At 31.9% G+C, this 21,727-nt stretch overlaps 1 protein-coding gene and 1 non-coding gene across 2 annotated transcripts; both read left to right on the top strand.

Annotated features, from left to right (window-relative positions):
• Nucleotides 1–14,166: 14,166 nt before the first annotated feature.
• Nucleotides 14,167–20,191, top strand: LOC117931291 (putative methylesterase 11, chloroplastic). The gene is made up of 5 exons (XM_034852231.1): nt 14,167–14,671; nt 16,860–17,096; nt 17,571–17,714; nt 18,361–18,492; nt 19,580–20,191. The coding sequence occupies exons 1-5, from the start codon at nt 14,297–14,299 to the stop codon at nt 19,856–19,858; spliced, it is 1,167 nt and encodes a 388-aa protein (XP_034708122.1). The 5' UTR covers nt 14,167–14,296; the 3' UTR covers nt 19,859–20,191.
• Nucleotides 20,192–20,493: 302 nt separating this feature from the next.
• TRNAN-GUU lies at nt 20,494–20,567 on the top strand. The gene has a single exon. It is a non-coding gene; the product is annotated as a tRNA-Asn (tRNA).
• The last annotated feature ends 1,160 nt before the right edge of the window (nt 20,568–21,727 follow it).

The following is a 21,727-nucleotide window of genomic DNA, read 5'->3' as shown; positions in this document are numbered from 1 at the left end:
TAGCATCTGGTAGGCCGTATTCCTTTGAATTTGTTCTCAAAACTATTAAGTTTGCATGCAAATACATTTATGATCTAAAAATGAAACACAAAAAAGTTAACAATGTTAATTATGTAATAGAATTAATAAGAATTGGGTTTATCCTTGTATTACTCACCACATCGAGTAATTCTTGTCTAGGCCCTAAAGTCAAGAAGTCTGCTCGACTTGCATGCTCATATTGAAAATTAACAAGAAGTTCACTGCAAAATATAAGATATTTAATAAGTATAACTTTTAAAACATGACATACATAAAGTATAGTCAAAATAATTGGTTTACACACCTTTTGTCCAATGAAACATCAAACACATAAGCAACAACTAGAGACTCAAGTGTACTCAAGGAATGTGAATCCTCCACGTTCGGCAAAATGGACATGGGGATTATCTATATTGAAAACATCTCTAACAAACATTAGTTATCGTTCACTATATTATTAAGTATTTAAAAAATACTACATCAATGAAGTAACATATTACCTTTAATACCTTTTGTGATCCAACAACTATGCTTGGGAATCTCTTAGGCTTTGGCATCTTATTGGATTGATGAATGTAGGGTGACACCTTGAATTTACTAGGCTTGCGTTCCATTGTTGATCGTGTTTTCTTCAATTGACGTGGGAGCACCACCAATGAACTAGTTGTTCTTCTTGTTTTTCAACATATGGAACATCAACATTAACCTATCATGTATTTGAACATTAGTATATATATATATATATATATATATATATGTATATATAGAACTTTGTAAAAAACTAGGTCTTCATAATATGCAAATACCTTTTCATCGTGACATTGATTGTTGGCAATGGGAGAAACATGTAACTCCATGTCACCACATGAGTCATTCTCACTCAATCTCTCTTCTACGACAACATTGCTCATAGGAAAAAACAAACGTTTCAATTCCATATATTTTCTTCAAATTCTCTAAAACTTGATTTTTTACAACTTTCATCCATATTAGAAACATTTGTTTGTAGCACAAATTTTTTCAACTTCTCAAAAGCTTCCTCCATACCCATCAAACTTTTTTCTTCAACCTAGTAACAAATAAAAATCTCCAATATCATGAAAAAAAAGTTTGAGATGAATAAACTAATGTATATAAATATAGTATGAAAAAGTACCTTATGCCCTTCTTCTTGTTGTTCATGAACTTTTGCATCTTGTTTATCACCATCTTCTACATTTCTCATATCATTATCTTTATGATCACTTGTTCTCTCATCTTTCTCAACTACCTTCATTTTTCATCATTTTCATTTTCCGCACCATTATTTTGCTCTATATCCACACTTTGCCCAATTTTTATAATCCATATCGTGACCTATAATTTATCCATAAACTTTATTATAATTGCAACATCACATAAACAAATAAGCTTTTCAGTTAGTAAATGTATCTTACCTTTGGATCATCATAACCTCCAAGTGTTTTGATTTTACGTTTCATCCTAGAAACCTCATCATCTCCCCATTCATTTATACGAGGGCTATATGCATTAAAACGTAAGTTCATACCCTTCTTTGTGGAAATGTGGTCTAGGTAGAAAATCTGCAAGAAATAAATTCCAAAATAATTATAGAGTTGAATATATCACAAATCTATTATTGTTAAAAATATCAGAATATATCAACTTTGTTAAAAGTGTATTACCATTAGAAAAAATAAACATCCAGAAATCCCACTGCTTCGTTTCTTGGATTTAAAATCGTTTATGCCTCGTACAAGGAAGAAGAAAACTATTTGAGCCCAATTTATCTTCTTTATTGATGCGGTGTCTTGAAGGAGATGGAGGAAGGAAGGCTTGACACTAACTTTCATCGTTGGACATAACAAGGCACCCAAAACAAATAATACAAAACGAATTTTAAATTCATCCCCACATTTCTTTTCTTGCCGTATTTGGTTTTCTAACATCAACAATGGCAATTTTCCCTTCCCATCACAATACATGTTGTATAAATCATTCCGTTTACTTGTACATCTCTCTATATCTACCTCCACTCCCTTAGCCTTCAAGCCCAAAATTAACTCAACATCCATTGGGGATAATTTAATGGAAGTGTTATGCACACTTAATGTGCATGAAAGAGTGTCAAAATTCTCTACCAACCAATGACATAAACTATGATCAAGTTTAGTACATCGCAATCCTAAAATACCTCCAAACCCTATTTCTTGTATGACGGCCTTTTGATTAGGTTGCAAGTGTTGAAGTAGTTTATACACCCGATCAGGCGAACTACGCGTGTGAAGATACGACTGGAAGTCATAAATATACATAAGCATATATATTTTAAATTGAAAGAAAATATTATCATAATTTAAAAACATAAATTTCAAATTTCTTACCTTTGATGCATTTTTTGAGTTTCGATCCTTTTGTTTTATATATTCATGAGGGCATTTTTTAGACTTCTCTAAGAACTCTTTTTTTTCTCCATTTGAAAGGGATTGCCACTTTTTCCCAATCTCTTTTCGCAACTGTAATATTAAATTAGTTAGTTATCATATAGAGTATAAAAGTTGACTAAAAAACATATTATGCAAATATTCATTTCTTTTCTTACATCATGATTTATTATCAATTCCTTGTTATCTTTTTTTCTTGCGAGTACTTGTTCTTGACTGCAAAAAACATCACATAAAAATGATTATATTTCAACATATGAATAAATATCCAAAATGAATTAACTATATATGTATATATATTCTTACAAATAATAAAGCCATGAACCCATAGGAAGTTTTGGGTTTGAAGGGGGATCATTCTCCTCAAATGATTGTTTGCTCCTGTTTAAAACACAACATTATGAATGTAATTTACAACTAATTAAAACTATGTACTATATTCAAATAATTAAGTGACAAATATAAAATCTTACATATTTGGCTTTCTAAGTCAAGATGCAGTAAGACTGCTCAAAATAAGATAAACTCCTCTTATATTAAGCAACTGTGTAGCCTGCAACATAGTGAGCATACCGATAAGAATTAAGTTTTGAATTTGACAACAATGAGTTTGAAAATATTTGTAACAAAATGGAGTTTTTTTCTAAAAATATTAATCATTATTTAATTTATAATTTTTTTAAATATAATAATGTCCAAATGTTTTAAGCTCTTTTATTATTCTTTTCATCTCCTTAGGATCTTGTTTCATTGTATGGTTTAGTCGCATTTTGTAATTTCCAAATTTCATTACAAGTCCTCTAAGCTTCGTAGTTGAAAGTCCACTATACTTTTCTTTTAACGCTTCCCACATTTCATGAGAAGTTTGATATACCTCATACTCAATCATAAGATCATCTTGCATACAACTTAACAACGTTATGCGAGCTAAAGAATTTTTTTGTGAGAGATGTCACATCAACAAGATAAATATACATGTCATGTTTGGCATATCAAATTATTTACATGTTATGTACAAAACATAAAAAAAAATGTAATAAATAGAAGGAAAACTAATCTTCTCCCTTGAAACTAAAAGAAACAATGTTAGGATTATACACAATGTCTTCTATAACTCTAGAAGTTGTTTTCAATAACCATAACCCTCTAAGATTTTTATGCCTACTAGAATTTGAAAATCTTGCATTTCGCAAGTTAGGAGAAATAGAAAGCACTGTTGTTCGTCTGATGGCATTCTTCACGAAGCATGTTTCCCAGTGTTCCTTGAAAATAGCTACTAGGTCATCAAAAGACCAATTTGTGAAACCATGAGGCCCTTCTTGAATGGATTCCCATATATTTTCAAGAACTTTTTTCTCAGGTTCTGTTAATGACATTTGTAGAATATGCATTTTACGGGTTGACTCTAAGATATATTCCTCTTCGAAACGTTTGAACATATTAGCCACATGATCCACATGTTCATTTGTAGAATGGCTAGGGTCCCTCTTGTAGTTCAAGATTGTATCCAAACGCGGCCAAGGTCCACTACCCCTTAGTACTTTCCTAGTTCTCCTCAATCGTACCATTTTGCACCTGACCAAAAGAATTTAATTTAATTTTAATGAGTAACATATACTCATACTTTAATTAAATATTTGAACAAATGAAATTTTAATTAAAAACACACAATTATAAAAACAGAATGTCTTTTATTGTCCCTCAATTTTTTTTTTTATTATTTTATGCACAAGTCAACATTCATAATTTCAAATAAACAATATAACACTAATAAATGGTATTTTATATCATATCAAGGTACTTTATTTGAGATTTAGGTTCGAATCTATGTTGCATTATTATTTCTAACACTAAAAGGTTCAAAAGTCTAAAATTTTATTACATTTTAAATGAAAAATAAAATTAATTTATATAAAATATTTTATTTGAGATTTAGGTTCAAATCCATGTTGCATTATTATTTCTAACACTCAAAAATCTAGAATTTTATTATATTTTAAATGAAAAATAAAATTAATTTATATAAAATATTTTATTTGATATTTAATTGCTAAAATTTTATTAAAAATATGTGATAACATTTCTTTTTATTAACATTAATGTATTTAAATAATTAAAATTATTAATAATTTATCTTATCAAATTAATTTTAATTCATAAAATATCGGTAATAAAATTCGAAAGTTCAATTTATATAAAATATTTATTTGAGATTTAGGTTCAAATCCATGTTGTATTATTATTTCTAACACTCAAAAGTTTAGAATTTTATTATATTTTAAATGAAAAATAAAATTAATTTATATAAAATATTTTATTGATATTTAATTTCTAAAATTTTATTAAAAATATGTGATAACAATTTTTTCTATTAACATTAATATATTTAAATAATTAAAATTATTAATAATTTATCTTATCAAATTAATTTTAATTCATAAAATATCAGTAATAAAATTCGAAAGTTCAATGGTAAAGATTTAATCAAAATGTAAATGGATAATTACTAATGGTAATGATTTAAACAAAATATAAATGGATAATTACTAATGGTAATGATTTAATCAAAATATAAATGGATAATTATTAATTATTTATATACAAAGATAAATTCCTAAAATGCCCTATTTTAATTGTCTCTCGCACTCGGGCTGGGCGTCAAGAAGGTCTCTTCTCACTCCAGACAGAGAATCCCTAAAAAACCTCCATACCAAGAATGCCTAAAAAGGCTCCAGCTCCAGCCACTCTCAATCCACGCAGGTACTAATCTAATCATGTTATCATTTTTTGTTTTCAATGCCCATTTGATTCTCAACAAAATCCATCCCCCATTTTTGGATGTGTTTGAGGGGGCTTTTTGCTTTTGTGCCATTGGATATAAATTTCATGAACCCTAAATCCACGATTTTTTAGTCAGGTTGAAAAACACAACCTTTGCCTGCAAATCATGACCAGATTACCAAATAGTATCTTTTGTTTTTAAAAAAAAAAATTGGACAGATTTTGTATTCTTGTGCGCGGCATGGACCGATAGGAAATATAGGGAAATTTCCCAAAAAAATCGGTAAAAATAAAATTTTACTGATATTTTTGAATCGGTCAAAATATCATGTTTGTGTGTAACTTGGACTGGTAGGAAATATCGGGAAATTTTCCAAAAACTCGGTAAAAATATAGTCTTTCTCATAAATATTGCCGGAAATTTTTGACATTTCAATCACTACCATATAACATAAGCTGATTGAAGTACCTGTTCTAGGAGAGTTGCCTGCAGGGGAGTTCTTTTCTTGCTGATTTCTCCTCTCTCTGATTTCTCCTTCAAAATCCCCACTCAGCTCACTCTTTCTGTAAATATTCATTTCACCCGAAAATTCCATCTCCACACCCTCAAATCCCTGAAGCTTAACTCTCTAAAATCCGGGAAAGTTGTAATGCCCATCAAACTAATAGCTCACCTCTCCGAAAATAGGCGTCAAGTGTAATACCCATCAGATAAATTTTTGTCTTTAGACAAGATTAAGCAAGATAGAAGCGGGAAAGCAGGTGACCGGCAACTTGCTTTTATTTTTTTTTTTATATTTTTAAATTTTTTTAAAATATATAAACCAATTGGACGGTCCAGATTGAACCATTTTCATCCAATGGTCAAGATTGTTTTATGGGTAGGTACCGAAGTGGTACTGTAGAATTTTCCTTTTTTAAATTTTCTTTTCTTTATTGTATGCAGCAAAATAGAGAGGGACACGATACTCACTAGACTTGTGACACCTCATATCTATGGTCGATGATGTACATGAAATTCAACTCCTTGTCGATCTCCGTCGTTGGCCATAAATCATTAAAAATACAAACAATTGAAACTATTATATAAGCGACTCAACAAATGGAACTATGATACAAAATTCCAAATTATCAAACTTCACAATTGCATACAAAAATCACTCATAACTATGTCAACATTTCTCTAAAATCAAAAATCAAAAATTGTAATTATCATATGTTGAAAGTATTTAAAAACTTTCACTTTAAAGTTGTCGATTCAAAATTGATTTGAACTAGTGTTTGAATCGGAGTGCAAATAAGAGCAATCTGTTTTTATAATTTTATAGAGGGTTTGTGATTATGAGTAAAGTATTGCTCTTTAACAAGTTTTTAAGATAAAATGTTAGGTTTTGAATGTGAGAGGGTAAAGTATGAAACATGTCAAAGACTAAGAAGGTGAAGTGTATTTAATCCTTTATTTTATATAATTAGAACTTTTCATCCATGATTTATTATTTTCTTATACTATGATCCTAAAACAAATAAAACATAAAAAAGTATTTAGAAATATTTCCGACAATAATTTTTTAGAATCATTTTCAAAATCAACTCTATAATATTTTATAAAATTGTTTTATGTATTTCCAAATATTTAAAAGAAAACATATTTTTTTTCCTACAATGCTTTATTTTCATTTTTTTTTTAAAATATAATACTTTGTTTATAATCAGTTCTTTATATTTATATAATTATTTTTCTAAAACAACTCCCATAAAAACAAGTAAAAACAACTTTATACTATTAAAATATTTCATAAAAATACCTTATTTTCAAAACAAGCTCTCAAAAAATTATTTTTATTTAAATATATTTTTTATTTTGAAAAACATTTCCCAAAATAGAAAGTAAAATTTAAAACTTATGATTAAATTTAAAGTAAAGCAGCCCAAGGATAAGAAAGTTCTCACACAAATGATTAAAGTAAAAGAACACCCACAACAAGTTTATAACATCATTTACAATTTTTTTTGTGTAAAGTTTTACATTTTTTTAAGAAAAATTTCACATGTTCTTCTCTCCCTTTCCAAGCATGACATTGAAGGAAATTTAGATAAAATTTATTCACCTGCCTCAAAAATTGCGATAAATATACTTAACCACTATTAGTTTGAAATTTTATCAAATTCGTCATTTATTTTGAGTGAAAAGGAGAGTATGTGAAAATAACAAATAAGAAGAATAAAGAAGATATTTAATAAAATTTCAAACTAGATATATTTAGTTTAAACATCATAAAAGATGAGTGAAATTAGCAAAATGAAAATTTTTAGAGGTACAAAATTTCACATAACATTTACCTTTAGTCATACCAAGTTTAGCATAGAATAAGACTCAAAAGATTTTTTTTTTTTTTTTTGGTTATACTATTTCTAATTTTATTTATTTAGTTATTTTTGTATGTATTTTTTAAAAAACAAGTTGTTAGATAAAAAAATTAAAACATATATTTGAAATATGTTGAAATTATAATTTAACTTAAAATGAAGGTAAAGAATTTTAAGAATTTGAGAAAAATTACAAATTGTTATTTACTCGGGGAAGTCATACCTAAAAAGCCTTCAAATCCTACTTAAAACCTTAACAATTTGAAACCCTATAAAACTATAAGGTAGGCGAGAAAATAAGAGAGTGAAATAAAAAAAAAAAATACAATAAAATGATATCTGGTTGAAAAAACTATCAAAGAAAAATACTAAGTAAGCATATATGTAGGGTTCTTAATCTCACAATTTGGCACGAGAATGGGTTTGGTGAGTAGAAATGGGTTTGGCAGTCGAGGTGAGATGGAGCGAAATGTGGGCAGTTTATATAAGGGCATTTTGGCAGTGAGCTTTGGCACACCACTAAGCAATATATAAGATTAGTCACATTTGTTCCACCTCAAATGGGATTTTATAGTTGCTTCTAATTAGGACTACAACCATAGGCCTGACCATTGCTTGCAACTCAACTAATCTCGCAACTATAGGCTTAACATGAAATTTCATTCCATGAGGCTCAATTAATCTTACAATCATAGACTTAGGGGAAATTCCTTTGGTTGCGGCTTAAAAAGTCCCATAACCATAGAAGTAGCACCCCATCCTACTAGCCACGATTCAAATAGTTATGAGGTTATATATATTCTTTCATGATTTTGCTGCCCTCCTAAAACTATATATGTGATTGTATCTCACTTTTCTTATAGTGTGGGTTCCAATAAATGGTATAAGAATTAGAAGATTAAGGAAGTTGAAAATGTCATACCAAAACTAGAATGTGAGGGAATGTGCATAATCATAAAAAGTTGCAATTTTATCCTCAACTCCTAAAATTCTTAGGTAACACGTTCAATAATTAGTATATTCAAATGCATGTATGGTTTTGATATCACGATTTTATGGGATCTAGTGAACAACAGTTACAATAAAGTAACCGATTTAGAAGAATTTGAGACACTATCAAAAGAGTAAAAAGATTCATTGAAGGATTTTTGAACGAAAGATCAAAAAACGATTTATGTAATATTTCAAATAGTAGATGAATTCATATTTGAGAAAATCTCAAAGGCAAAAACCATAAAAGAGGCATGTGTTATTTTATATAAATTATACAAAAGTTAATAATCGTGTCAAACGAATGAAGTTGCAAACAATAAAAAGTAAATTTAAGTCTTTCTACATGAACGACTCTGAATCAATCTCTTATTATTTTGATTGGGTACAAACCATTGTAAACCATATGCGGATTAATGATGGGAAATTTGATGATCAATGAATAGTAGAGAAAATGATGCAATTTTTGAGTGTAAAATTTGACTATGTTGTTGTAGTGATTAAAGAAGGAAAGAATGTCTTCACTTTAAGGATTGATGAGTTCGTTGTGTTCACATTAACAACAAATGAATTAGATAATCAATTTTACTAATTTGAAGCAAGTCTTGTAGAGTAGAGCATCTACAAGAGGTCGTGGTGACCAATAAGATAGAAGAGGTCATAGTCATGGCAAAGGTAGAGAAAGACATAACAACTTTAACAATAGAGATAAAGATGGTGACGAAAATTATTTTAAAGGAAGGGGCAACACTCTTGGACCTGAAGACAAGTCACACATACAATGTTTCATATGAAAAAAGTATGGACACCACAAGTCACACAAATATATTTTGACCTTTATAGATGATTTTACAAAAAAAAAAAATTGAATTTATTTGTTAAAATAAGAATCTAAGGCTCTTTATGTTTATAGAATTCAAAACTCTTACTAAAAGACAAAGTGGTTGTCATATAAAGATATTGAGATTTGATAGATAAAGAGAATTCACCTTCAATGAATTTTATAATTATTGCAAAAGTTAGGGTATTTAGCGATAGTAGTTATGCACCTCAACAAAAAGGTATAGTTAAAAGGAAAAATAAAACCATTATGGAAGTGGTAAGAAACATGTTGAAGGTCAAGTCCCTTCAAAAAGGTATAGTTAAAAGGAAAAATAAAACCATTATGGAAGTGGTAAGAAACATGTTGAAGGTCAAGTCCCTTCTAAAAACCTTTTAGATAAAAGCGGTTACATGTACAGTATTCTTATTAAATGGGTATCCTATTAAAGTAGTTTTTGAAAGAACACCTAAGGAAGTTTGGAGTAGTAATAAAAAACTTCTATTTAAACATAAGTTCAACTAAAGTATATTCAAATATTAATAAAAATAAACAACTTAACATTTTATAACATTAGCTTCAATAGGAACTTAAGTTAATGCATTGGAGTGGTCCTAAGATTTGACATTCTATTTTAACATTTACATTAAAGAGTAATTGTCTATGCTAAAAATAGCTTTATATTGCTATTTTTGGGTGAGCATCCGAGATGCTCTTAGCTTTAAGACAAAATAAATAAATAAATGCCATTTTACTAATTTAGCATTCAACCATTTTTCATAAAAGTGTTTTCAATAAAAATATTATAGACAAAAACCGGAATGATTTTAAAAGAGCTTAAAACATTTCCTAATTTTTGCACCATTACTAAAAAGGCTACAAATGAAGGGGCTTCAACTAGAATTACTAATCACTATGAACTCTCAATTCTCCCAACTTGAAATTAAACCGATACATTTGCTATCTCTTCAATGATTAAAGATGGCTCATGCCCCAACTCCTTCCAAAATTTGTTTAGTTTATACCAGCTCCACTGGTGCTCCACTTCTTGAGCCAAGCATGACAAATTATTATGACCCTCTTGATGCATCCTACTAGGCAGTGGTCCAACTCTTCAATCTCCCAATTCATCCATACATATATATATTTGGAACACCGGTCAGATGGCAGTAAGCAGATGAATCTGTGAGTGAGGCACATGAATCCCAGGCCCAAAAGACTATGTGCGCCTTCTCATTTCCAAGACGTGGAATGTGACCAACATATCTCTGGCCCCTATCAAGATTCTACCTAGCATGCAATGCCCCATTAACCATGCCCATATATTCAATTAAATGATCAAACATGTGGGTGATATCTTTAAAGCTGCTTGCAAGCCTCAGCTCTATCATATATTCCAAGTGTTGCTTTGCAGGAGGATCACTAGGATCATGTGCATATCATGTATGCCATCATTGCATAGCCACATGTCAATTTCTCATCTATATATATACTACTATTTTCTCAATGTTGATATGGTCTAGTGGTCATACAAGAGAGGAAGCCACATGCCTTGTTATGATGCCTTGGTGCATTCTTTCGAGGTTCAAAAGCAAAGGGCCGGAAAGATCAGAGGAGGAAGTGGTCCTAGAACTATTCATGTTGTAAAATATACCTTTCCCGTTTACCGATTTCAGTCTGGTCACAGGAGAATGGGATATATATTTAGGAGTTTGTTGCTTTCGGGTGCAACTGGGAAGGTACCATAAAAGTTTAGACATACAATCCATGGACGCAGTATTAATGAGTGGTTAGCTCGTACTTGTAATATTCCACATCCGATAAAATATCTTACTTTATATATTTATAAGTTCATCTTAATCTTGTAAACGTATTTTAAAATTGTACAAGTTTCTTAGGCTTAGAGCAGACCCGTTTGGGAAAGTGCCGATAGTGACATCATTTAGCTATTAATGGTTAATATGAACTAGGTTTTGGTAGACAGTGATAAAAAACCACCTGGACAAGAACTGAAAGATGGAGACGGGGAAGGATATGGGTGGTTCAACGTCCCACCTATATAGTGGAAAAGAGTCAATTAATAATAGGGCATGCACAGTTGGTAAGTGAGCATCTAAAGCTTAAGGCATGCATGGTTGGGGCAATAGGGCATTAAAGAACCTCATTTGTAACCACTACTTTCCACCACCCCATGCCCATACAAAGCTTCAAGAAGCAAGTTAAAGTGTAGGGTATTAAAGAAACTTCTCACCATTCAACATCCGCCAATCAGCTTTTATAGAATCCACAGCACTTGGGACCATATCCAACAGGCCTGCAATGATGCCACTCATCTACCAACAACCCTAGAAAAATAAAAGACATTACTGATAGGTTTACCTCCATTAATGGTCAATGAATATAGCTCCCTTCGACTGCAGGGTCAATATGTTTCTACTGAAATATTAATGGATCAAAAGACTTTCTTAAGCTCATTTTGGAGTAAGAAAACAACTTGGGATTCTTTACCATTAAGTCTTTTCTATGACATAAGGGAATGGAAATGGGAATTTGACAAAGGATTGCCAGTATCTTTTGTGGGGTTTGGCTGGGCTGTCCATATGCTGCCAGACAAGTCAAGTTTGTTCCGAGATGTGATAATGAAGCTTTGGAGCTAGTCTTGGTCAATTAGGGACTCCCAATTAATTTTTTCTAGCTGGGTTTGCAGGCCTTTGGGCATCATTATCTCGTGTTGTTTTCTTCTTCTTCTTTTCTCTTGGTCGGTTCTCTTCTCCATTTGGCTATACATATCTCCATCACAAATATTTAATGGCTAGGTGGAGTTATTGCTAGCTTTATCTATTTCACTTTCCTCAGTTTAAATGAATGCAGCCTCACCCTCCTTAGTCTTGAATTCAATTCTACTATGTATTAGGGTAATTATCATTCTTTTTGAGATATATGGAACAAAATAATTAACCAAACCACTCCTCAAGGTGTGGTTGGTTGTCAAGAAACTTGTTCAAGAAAATGAAGTTGAAGGAAACTTACTTTTTTAGCAATTGACCTTTTTTTACTTCAAAAAGTTAACAAATTGAGAAAACATCTATTCAATTTTTAATATTTGTGGTTGAAAATATATGATAAAAACTAAATCATTTGATGATAGTACAAATAATGAGACCTAAATACTAAAGAATTGGACCAAATTCAAACAATAGAATCATGATATAAAAGAATAAAGTTCAATGTAAAACAATGAGATCCAAATGTACATATGATATGACCTGATTAATCGTGTGTTTCGATACTAACCCGATCAATGATGTAATCAGTAATATGGTTAGACTTTTTTTTCTTTTTTTTCTTTTTTTTTCTTTTTTGGTATGAAAAGATTCTTTAGATAACAAAATCTCTAATTTATAAAGTGAATTTGGAGGAAATAATTTCCTAAAACTAATTTTTTTACTAACAAGTTTGATATTGATATTTCCAATGTATCAAAGATTAATTTTTTTTATTGTTATGTCATATTTTTATTTATTTATTGTACATTTCTTTATTTCATCCAAAATCTTTTGAAGATGATAGAGATAAGAAGTGAATTAACTTACTCATTAAGACTTACTTTTGCATACATAAGTTTCATTATTAAATAATCTCATTTCTTTTTTAACAAAATATTAAAATTCAATCCAAAAGAAAATAATAATAAAGAAGTATGAAGAAGTTCAACAACAAACTTATTATAACCATAGATTTTGATACTCAATTACACAAAAGTAAATCCAAAGTTATGTTTGGTTATGCAAAATTTGAGAGAAAAAAAACCCCATAAAGAAAATAAAATAGAAAAGTAGATAAAAATTAAAATATTCAAAATTATTAAATTATTTTTATATATTAGGGTTATTTGATTAAAAGGATAATTGGAAACCCAATTTTAGAAATCTAAACCTTCATCATTTTTTTGGTCTTATTTGGATAAAAATACCCTTATTATTTTCTTATAAGAATAATTACTTTTTAAAAAACATATTATAAATACTTAAAATAGGGTTTTTTAATGTTTAAATTGTTTTTTTTTTCATGCAAAAAAAAAATTAGAATAAGGATCCATACTATCTAGAAAACTGGCTTATAATAGAAAAAAAAATTCAAAAATTCAAAAAATAAAATAAAATAAAATTACTTTGTTGAATATACAAAAATACCCTAATTATAAGAGGAATATTAATATAAATGAAACATTATTTCATGTATTTAAAATATGATAAATATACCTTATTTATATGGAAGTGTAATTTAATTGATGAATCTTATCCATGTAGGAGTTATTTATTGGAATATGAATTATTATAAATGAGTATATTTTTATATTAAAGTAATTTGTTTGATTAATTATTAATATATTCAATATCTTATTAAATCATTTTAAAATAAAATTTATATATATATAGTAATATTATCTTTATATATATATATATAACATATCTCATATGATCATATTGAATAAAATTTTAATTAATTTTCTTAACATATCTTGTATTAATTAAAATTTAAAATCAAATAAGAATTTATATATTTTATTTTTTAAAAGATTATTTTGACTTTTTTCTTTTGATCAAATATTTTTTTAGAAAAGGCAAAAATGGGAAAAAAAAAATTAGGGAATAAAAACTGTTCTGGGAAAAGAGATTCAGAAAACATTTTACACAAGATTCAGAGCCTATAAAACTAGCAAAGCTCACATACTCAACCCTTATGGTTGCGTTGCAGTCTTCCGATCTCTCTCTCTCTCTCTCTCTTTCGTCGGCTTTATGCCTCTAAATATATAATGTATTCATATTCATATTTATAGGGGGAGTCTTTGTCACATGCAACTGCAACAACAATGGGAAACCTGTGCAGCTGCTTCTCCCCCAAGTCTGTGAGGCAGAAGAGGAAGACCAAGGCCTCTAAGCGATTGCCCAATTCTTCTTCCACTGCTGCGGGTGCGCTGCCCACTGGCTCCAGTAATCGATGGACTCGAATGCGATCTTCTCGCAAGGAGAAGGTCCAGGATGCGCTTATTCAGGAACAGGCTATGGCGGCGGCTATCCTCTTTCAGCAGCATCAGCGCAACGGGGGGCCTCTGCCCTTCGATCGCTCCACTTCTCTCAGGTTTCCCACTTCTGGGTCCAAGAAAAATTCGCTGCCCAGGAGTTCTAGCTCTAGGGCTCGCTCTCTCACTGATCCTCTGCTTCAGCCTCAGCAGCTTGTTAATCAGGTTTGGTTTGTTTTTTTTCCCCCTCTCTTTCTGGCCTTTTTGGAAATTTTGATTGTCGAATTTGATATTAGTCTGAGGATTGCACGTGGGTTTATTTTTTTTTTTTTGGGTTGTTGGGTATGGGGCAATTGAGTCGAAATGGAATTTTTTTAGACTGGTGATTTTGGAAATGGTTGGTTGTGTTATTTTTTTGTTGGATTGTTTTGCATGGCCGGTTTATCCCACACCATGGATTTTTTGAATAATCAGCTATTAATTTCTAAAAAACCATTGGTTCAAAGGCTCAGAAATTCAGTTTCTGACTGTGTTTGTTGTTAAGCACCATAGAGGATTGGGAAAATTCATTGCGGGGTTGGGTACTCAAATAGAAATTTTGAATGTGATGGGTAAAGAGTTGGACATACCATGTATACTTTTGTGTGCCCTTTTGGTAGGCGCTTTTAATACAATTGATCTTTACCTATGAAAAAATGATGGAAAAGGCTTGTGGGTTTGGTACTCCGTTCAAGTTCAGTGGAAGCCTTGTCTGATCACAGCCTTGTGGCATGATCCATAAGAAAGTTTGATTACAATTATCATGCGGTAGGGCCTGGTGGGTTTATTGTCTTCTACAGGTTGCTTTCATGTAACTAATTATGCTCTTTATAACACTAAGCACCCATTTGGGAGTGATTTTGAGAGGGCTAAAAGCGCTTCCTAATGCTTGAAGCACCTTTTTACACGAAGAAGGCATTTGGCAAATTTTTGAAGATCACTTTTTAAAAATCTAGAGAATCACTTGAATTGATTCTTAGAACTCTTCTAAAAATTATTTTTTGTTATATAATACACCATCAAAATATACGATCAAACCCTTCTGTTGGTTTACATCCAAACATTAAGTAATTCTCTTTAAAAGTTTTTCTAATGGAAGCATTACTAATAAAAAAGTGTTTTAACTAGAATCACTCCCAAACAGGCTCTTTGTATATTGAACTACAATTAGTTAATTGTTTTGATTGAGGACCACCCAAATAAAAAGGAGGAAATCATTATTTTAAAATGGGGATGTTATTCTTTTTTTATGATTCAACCACTGATCATATCCATTCCATACTTGCACATGTCCATGGACTCTAAATTTATACCAGAGTGGGCAGGGTTAATGCTCAAAAAACCATTATCACCCCAGCCCATGATGGATCACCACTAAATAAACCATACTTTTCTTGCACGCAAGCTAGGACCTCTCCATAATGGAAGGGACAAATGGATGGAGGAATGCCCTGTTTTAACCCCATCTACTGCATTCCTATTGGTACATGGTGCTTGAAATACCTGCACAGTTTTTCTCAACCACCATTTTGTCAAGATCTTGGATTTATCATTTTAGCTCAAGAGAGGTTTTCTCATTTCCTGTGGATTCTATAAGCGTGTGTGCGTGTGTTTGCATGCACATTAGTATGATAAGTATTCTTATGAGCTTCACTTGTAAATGATATTTAAATTTTGGCTTCCTGTTTCTTGTGCCTGTTCATTTATGGTTAATAATTTACATGGGAAATATTTATATTGTATTTAAAGTAAAATATGAGTGCTGTCTAGATGGGAAGAAGCCTTCATCATAGTGTCAAGGTTGCCGTTTCAAGTCATTTTTTCAGAAATATAGTTTATCTTTTGCAACTGACTATCAGGGACCAGGAATTGGGCCAAGCTCAAACAAAGTAATATGATTGCAGAATGAGCTAACCACAACTGAGCTTATGGTTTCTTATTTGAGTATGACTTGAGCTAGTTTCTGCCCAGCATGATGAACAGACCCATTATGGGACATTACTTTAAGCTGCAGAGGGTGTTGAAATAGTTGTGCCAATTTGTCTAAGTTCTAATGCCATGGCCTATTTTGTAATCTTTCCCTTTTTATTATTCTTTATTATACATCATATAAAGAATGCGCTATTAAATTTCAACTAACTTATTAAATATATGTTCAATGTTTCAATATTTAAGATGTGAAGTTTTGCATCATAATTACTGGTGTATTTTGTGTGTCTTTGATATCTTCTCAGGATCTAAAACTCAATGAACTTATAGGTCATGGTGGCAATATCAATATGTTTATTGCTATTGAATCCAAGAATGTAAATTTTTTTTTTTCGTAAGTCATTCTCATTGTTGCACCGTTTTTAACTATTTTCCTCTTTGACAGGATGTGAAGCTTGATGATCTAGAGACCAACCATTTTGTCCTTGTCCATGGAGGTGGTTTTGGTGCTTGGTGTTGGTATAAAACTATAGCACTTCTAGAAGATGGTGGATTTAGAGTTACAGCTGTAGATTTAACTGGTTCTGGAATTCATTCATTTGACACCAATAGCATTACAAGTCTTCCCCAATATGTGAAGCCAGTCACAGATTTTCTTGAAAAACTTGCTGATGGGGAAAAGGTGCCATTCTATGTCTTGCTCTTACTTTTTCTTCTACATATACTGCATTTTCCACTTACGTTCTTGTAAGACAATCGAGAGTTCTTCTGATGACACTCCACTCAGTCATCGTCAATAGGTTACAACTACATCTTGCATAGGTTTCATCAAGACAATATCTGTAGATTCCATTCACTTATTCTCTGTCATCAGAGGTGATCAGAGCTAATCAAGTTATGTTTTATAATTCTGCTGTTTGTTTTATCCCATGGGAACTCATACATGGCATTCCATATATAAGTTCATTCTTCTGGTAAGCTATATCTGAAAGCCTATAAGAAAAGTTGAATATGGGAAAGTTTGCCTCCTAAGTTTCTTGGGTCCAATTTTAAGCTATTTTTATTTGAATCTGAAATGGGACCTAGCCTAGTAGTAGGATTTTCAGCATGTATGATGTATCTAACCTGCTTGTTTTCTTTTTTAAAATTTATGCAGGTGATATTGGTTGGACATGATTTTGGTGGTGCATGTATATCATACATGATGGAGTTATTCCCTTCTAAAGTTTCAAAGGCTGTTTTCGTTGCTGCAGCAATGTTGACTAGTGGACAAAGTACTCTTGATATGTTCTCCCAAAAGGTTTCAAACTTCATTCTATAGATTATTAAATTTGGTGGAAGCAATGATTTCCAAATAAGTGAAATGATCCTAGAATTTGAAATATGAAAAATGCTTCCATACATATTCCAGTTCCTGGATTGCTTCCTGAAACTTCTGTATTGAACTTCTTGTGCATAATTTGCACTGGCATGGTGCTACTGCTCCACCTTATTACCCAACATCTCAAGAAATGTCTTGTCTTCATTCATTGACAAGTTGTGTGCATGTGTACATGAGAGGTCATGATTACACTCCTAATATTTTCTTCCATAAGATTTTTTGAACTTTGTTTAGACATTTACATATTTTCTGGGAGACACAGTTTTCTCTTCTTTTTGCCTGACATATGTTTTACTTGTTCAAAGAAAAAGGATAAATGCCTGAAGGGGTTTAAAAGGCCTAAGCAAACAAAAATGGTTAAGTCTTCCCTCTGAGCAATTAAGAGAGGTCAAACTCTTTTCATTTAGGACCAACCTAACCACAAAGTATGAAGGGAACCTCTGGATAAGAAGTTGGCCAGATTCAACTTTCCCTAAGGTGTCCTTAAAACACCATATCGTAAACAAAAGTGTAGATATATAAAAATTTTGGTTTGTATGTGTGATTAATACATTAAGTTACGCAGGGAGATTCAAATGAACTGATGCGACAGGCTCAGATATTTTTGTATGCAAATGGGAATGATCATCCTCCAACAGCTATTGATCTTGACAAATCATTGTTGAAGGACTTGTTATTCAACCAGAGTCCTACCAAGGTATGTTTTACTATATAAATTTCGTAATAGAGTATAATTATTTTCTTTAATACATTTACTTTACACAAACATGTATAATTATGATGTTGGGGCACTGAGCTTCAGGCATAGCTGCTTAGACCAATGACTACGGTGCTACAAGCACATATATATACCATGCACATGCATGTGCAAAGACATACATATGGGTGAGTGCACACTTAAGTTGATGGTTGTTTCTCTATACATGCAGTCACCAATAGGCGGGTTGTTGCCACAAACATCATGTGCCAACACATTGTCCCAAACGTTATTTTAGATTATGTGATTAAAGATTGCATACCACCAAGTCTCGGGTTCATTGACTGAGCCTCAATACTCAGCAAATATTCTGGTGTGAGACTGAACTATTTGGGCCAAGCTGCAGTCTTTGGTGTCTGGAGCTTGAATCATCCCTTGACTGCATAAATCATAGATTGTCATCAGCGTCTCTTTTAAATGGTTGTCAGAAACATTTGCTACTGGTGAAATAACGTACACTAGTATTTAATGATACATGTCTTTGAAACATAGTCTAGGTTTTGTGTTGGTTTGTTTCTAATATTTTTAGGAATCGTATGGATGAAAATTCAAGTGTGACTTTCTAATTGCTGACTTATTATACAATTTGGTTTAAGGTTAACGTTGAAGGGACCTCAATTGATTAGAAAAGCTCGCTATGCTCTTTGCTTGGTAATTACTGTAGAATTAAGTAGTGGGGCTTGAACAACCGCTTTTGGGAGCTGTCCAGCTGCCATGCTTTTTCCTTGACTGTCATTTGTTGGTAGAAGCCAATCTTGAAGTCCCAGAAACGGCTTCGGTTCTTCACAAATTCTGATGTATGAAAATGCTATATTTGTCCTGTCAATTTTCTTTTGTTGGTAAAAACAAAAGGATTCTTAAAGCAGAAGCATTGAAATTATTTTAATGGCTTTTAGCTGTCTTTCTTCTTGAAGTTGTTGAAATGTGCCCCTTAATTCTTTTTAAAATTTCTAATGTTCTGATAGCAACAGTCCCCTCATGTGTGTTTGTTTCCTAGCTGATTCTCTTGTTTGCTTTCCCAATCCAGGATGTTGCATTAGCATCTGTTTCAATGAGACCAATGCCCTTTATGCCAGTATTGGAAAAGCTCTCTCTTTCCGAAAAGAACTATGGTTCTGTCAGGAGGTTTTATATTGAAACACCTGAAGATAATGCTATTCCAGTTTCGCTACAAGAGAGCATGATAAACTCAAGCCCACCAGAACAGGTCTTCCGGCTAAAAGGTGCCGATCACTCACCCTTTTTCTCAAAGCCTCAAGCCCTGCACAAGCTTTTGGTAGAGATCTCAAAATTACCATCAACTTAGAAGAGTCTTGGAGCAGGATGGTGGATGGTTTTTGGAAGTCCCTCCCCCTCCTTAACGTCTGATATGTAATACAGTCGCATTATGGGCACAGGTTGAGTGATGATGTACATGGCGCATAATATCAAACATTTTCCTGTAATGCCTATGCTGCTTAGAAAATTTCAGACCTGTTCTGCCAGAACATGAATGACGTTCAAATCTTTTGCTTTCACTCCCTTGCCCATCTTTTGTTCGACGTTTTTTTTCCTGTTAAGAGATGCTTATAATATATCAATGCTACTGACAATTAACATTGTTGGAATTGCACAATAATTTGAGTGGCGATTTTCTTCCTGCACAAGGCTTCTGGATGTTGTAGTTTGGATTATGTGTTGTTTCTGGTTGAAGACGTTGAGGCTGGAGCTATTGATTTATAACAGGAGCAGCACCAGTTAATTGTGAAGTGAAAACGGGAGGCGGTGAATCTCGGCAAGTTGGTTTCCGTTATCCCTCATGGTTGAACGTTCAGTGGACGGATGAAGTTGTTTATGAGGTTGGTTTGGCCTCTCAATAATTATACTTTCACATATGGTAAATGATGACAAGGCTGATAATGCATCATGTGATATAATGTAGCTGAAAAATGCCCTACAATTGCTGGAATAGCTCAGTTGGTTAGAGCGTGTGGCTGTTAACCACAAGGTCGGAGGTTCAAGCCCTCCTTCTAGCGACGCTTTTTTCATTTTTGTTCCTTTTTTTTGGCCTATCATACATTTTATTTTTCATTTTTATGATTTTATCCTAATTTGAAAATAAAACTTAGATTTTTTTAATTTGAGGAATTGATTATTTGATTTAAGGAGTTAAAAATTGACTCTATTGATAGTAGTCACATTGGAAATACCGAAATTGGTGCATAGAAATTCAAAGAGCTTGGAAGAGAATGGTTAGTTAGGACATCTACCAATTGATATTTAGACGAGATATACAAGACACTAAAGGAAGCCTAGTTAATGTGCACTCTATGGCAGGTGAGCCATCATGAAGTGCACCAACTACTTGCCAATACTTTATGGCAGGTGAGCCATCATGAAGTGTTAACAGTTGAGAGCTACACATTGATGTCATAATGTTTTTTGTACTAAGCATGTTTGTTCTTATAAGAAGATCACAAACAGATTTATGTTAAGTGAGTAGAATACCTATGGCTGGAGAGTACATCAACACCAAGTAGTATAGATCTCCTAAATCTTTAGCAAAGAATTTGTTTGATAAAGCCTGTAGAAAATAGTCAATGGAGTCTGCGGTTTTCCTTATAACAATTCAATTATCGACATAAACAAGAAAATAGACAGTGATATTAGTAGATTTATAAATAAATAAGAAGACATCATTGTTTGAATTGATACAGACATCATTGTCGGGGTGCTTGTTTTATGCCATGGATAGCCCTTTAAATCTTGCAAACATAAGTTAAATAAGTGGAATCTAAAAAACTAAGAGATTGTTCCATGAAAACATCCTTTAAGAGAATGTCATGTAGAAGGACATTATTGACATCAAATTGTCGAATGAACCAACCCTATGAGAGGGATCAAACATGTCGTGGTTAGCTTGACAATAGGACTAAATGTGTTATGATAATCTAAGCTTGGATGTTAATGGAAGCGTTTAGCTACAAATGAGCCTTATAGAAAGAGATAAGAGTCACTAGGGTTTTGTTTGATATGGAAGGCCCACTTATAATCAACAACATTCTAATTTGGACTTAAGCAACCAAATCCCAAGTGTCGTTATGAAGAAGAGCATTAAACCTTTCACACCTTGTTTGATGCCATGGGGAGTCTTTAGTGCTTGTGTGACACAAGAGGCTTAGCAACGAGATATTTG

This window comes from Vitis riparia, chromosome 14 (genome assembly GCF_004353265.1).
Source record: "Vitis riparia cultivar Riparia Gloire de Montpellier isolate 1030 chromosome 14, EGFV_Vit.rip_1.0, whole genome shotgun sequence".
Lineage (NCBI taxonomy): Eukaryota > Viridiplantae > Streptophyta > Magnoliopsida > Vitales > Vitaceae > Vitis > Vitis riparia.
This window is presented reverse-complemented; position numbering and strand designations above follow the sequence as displayed.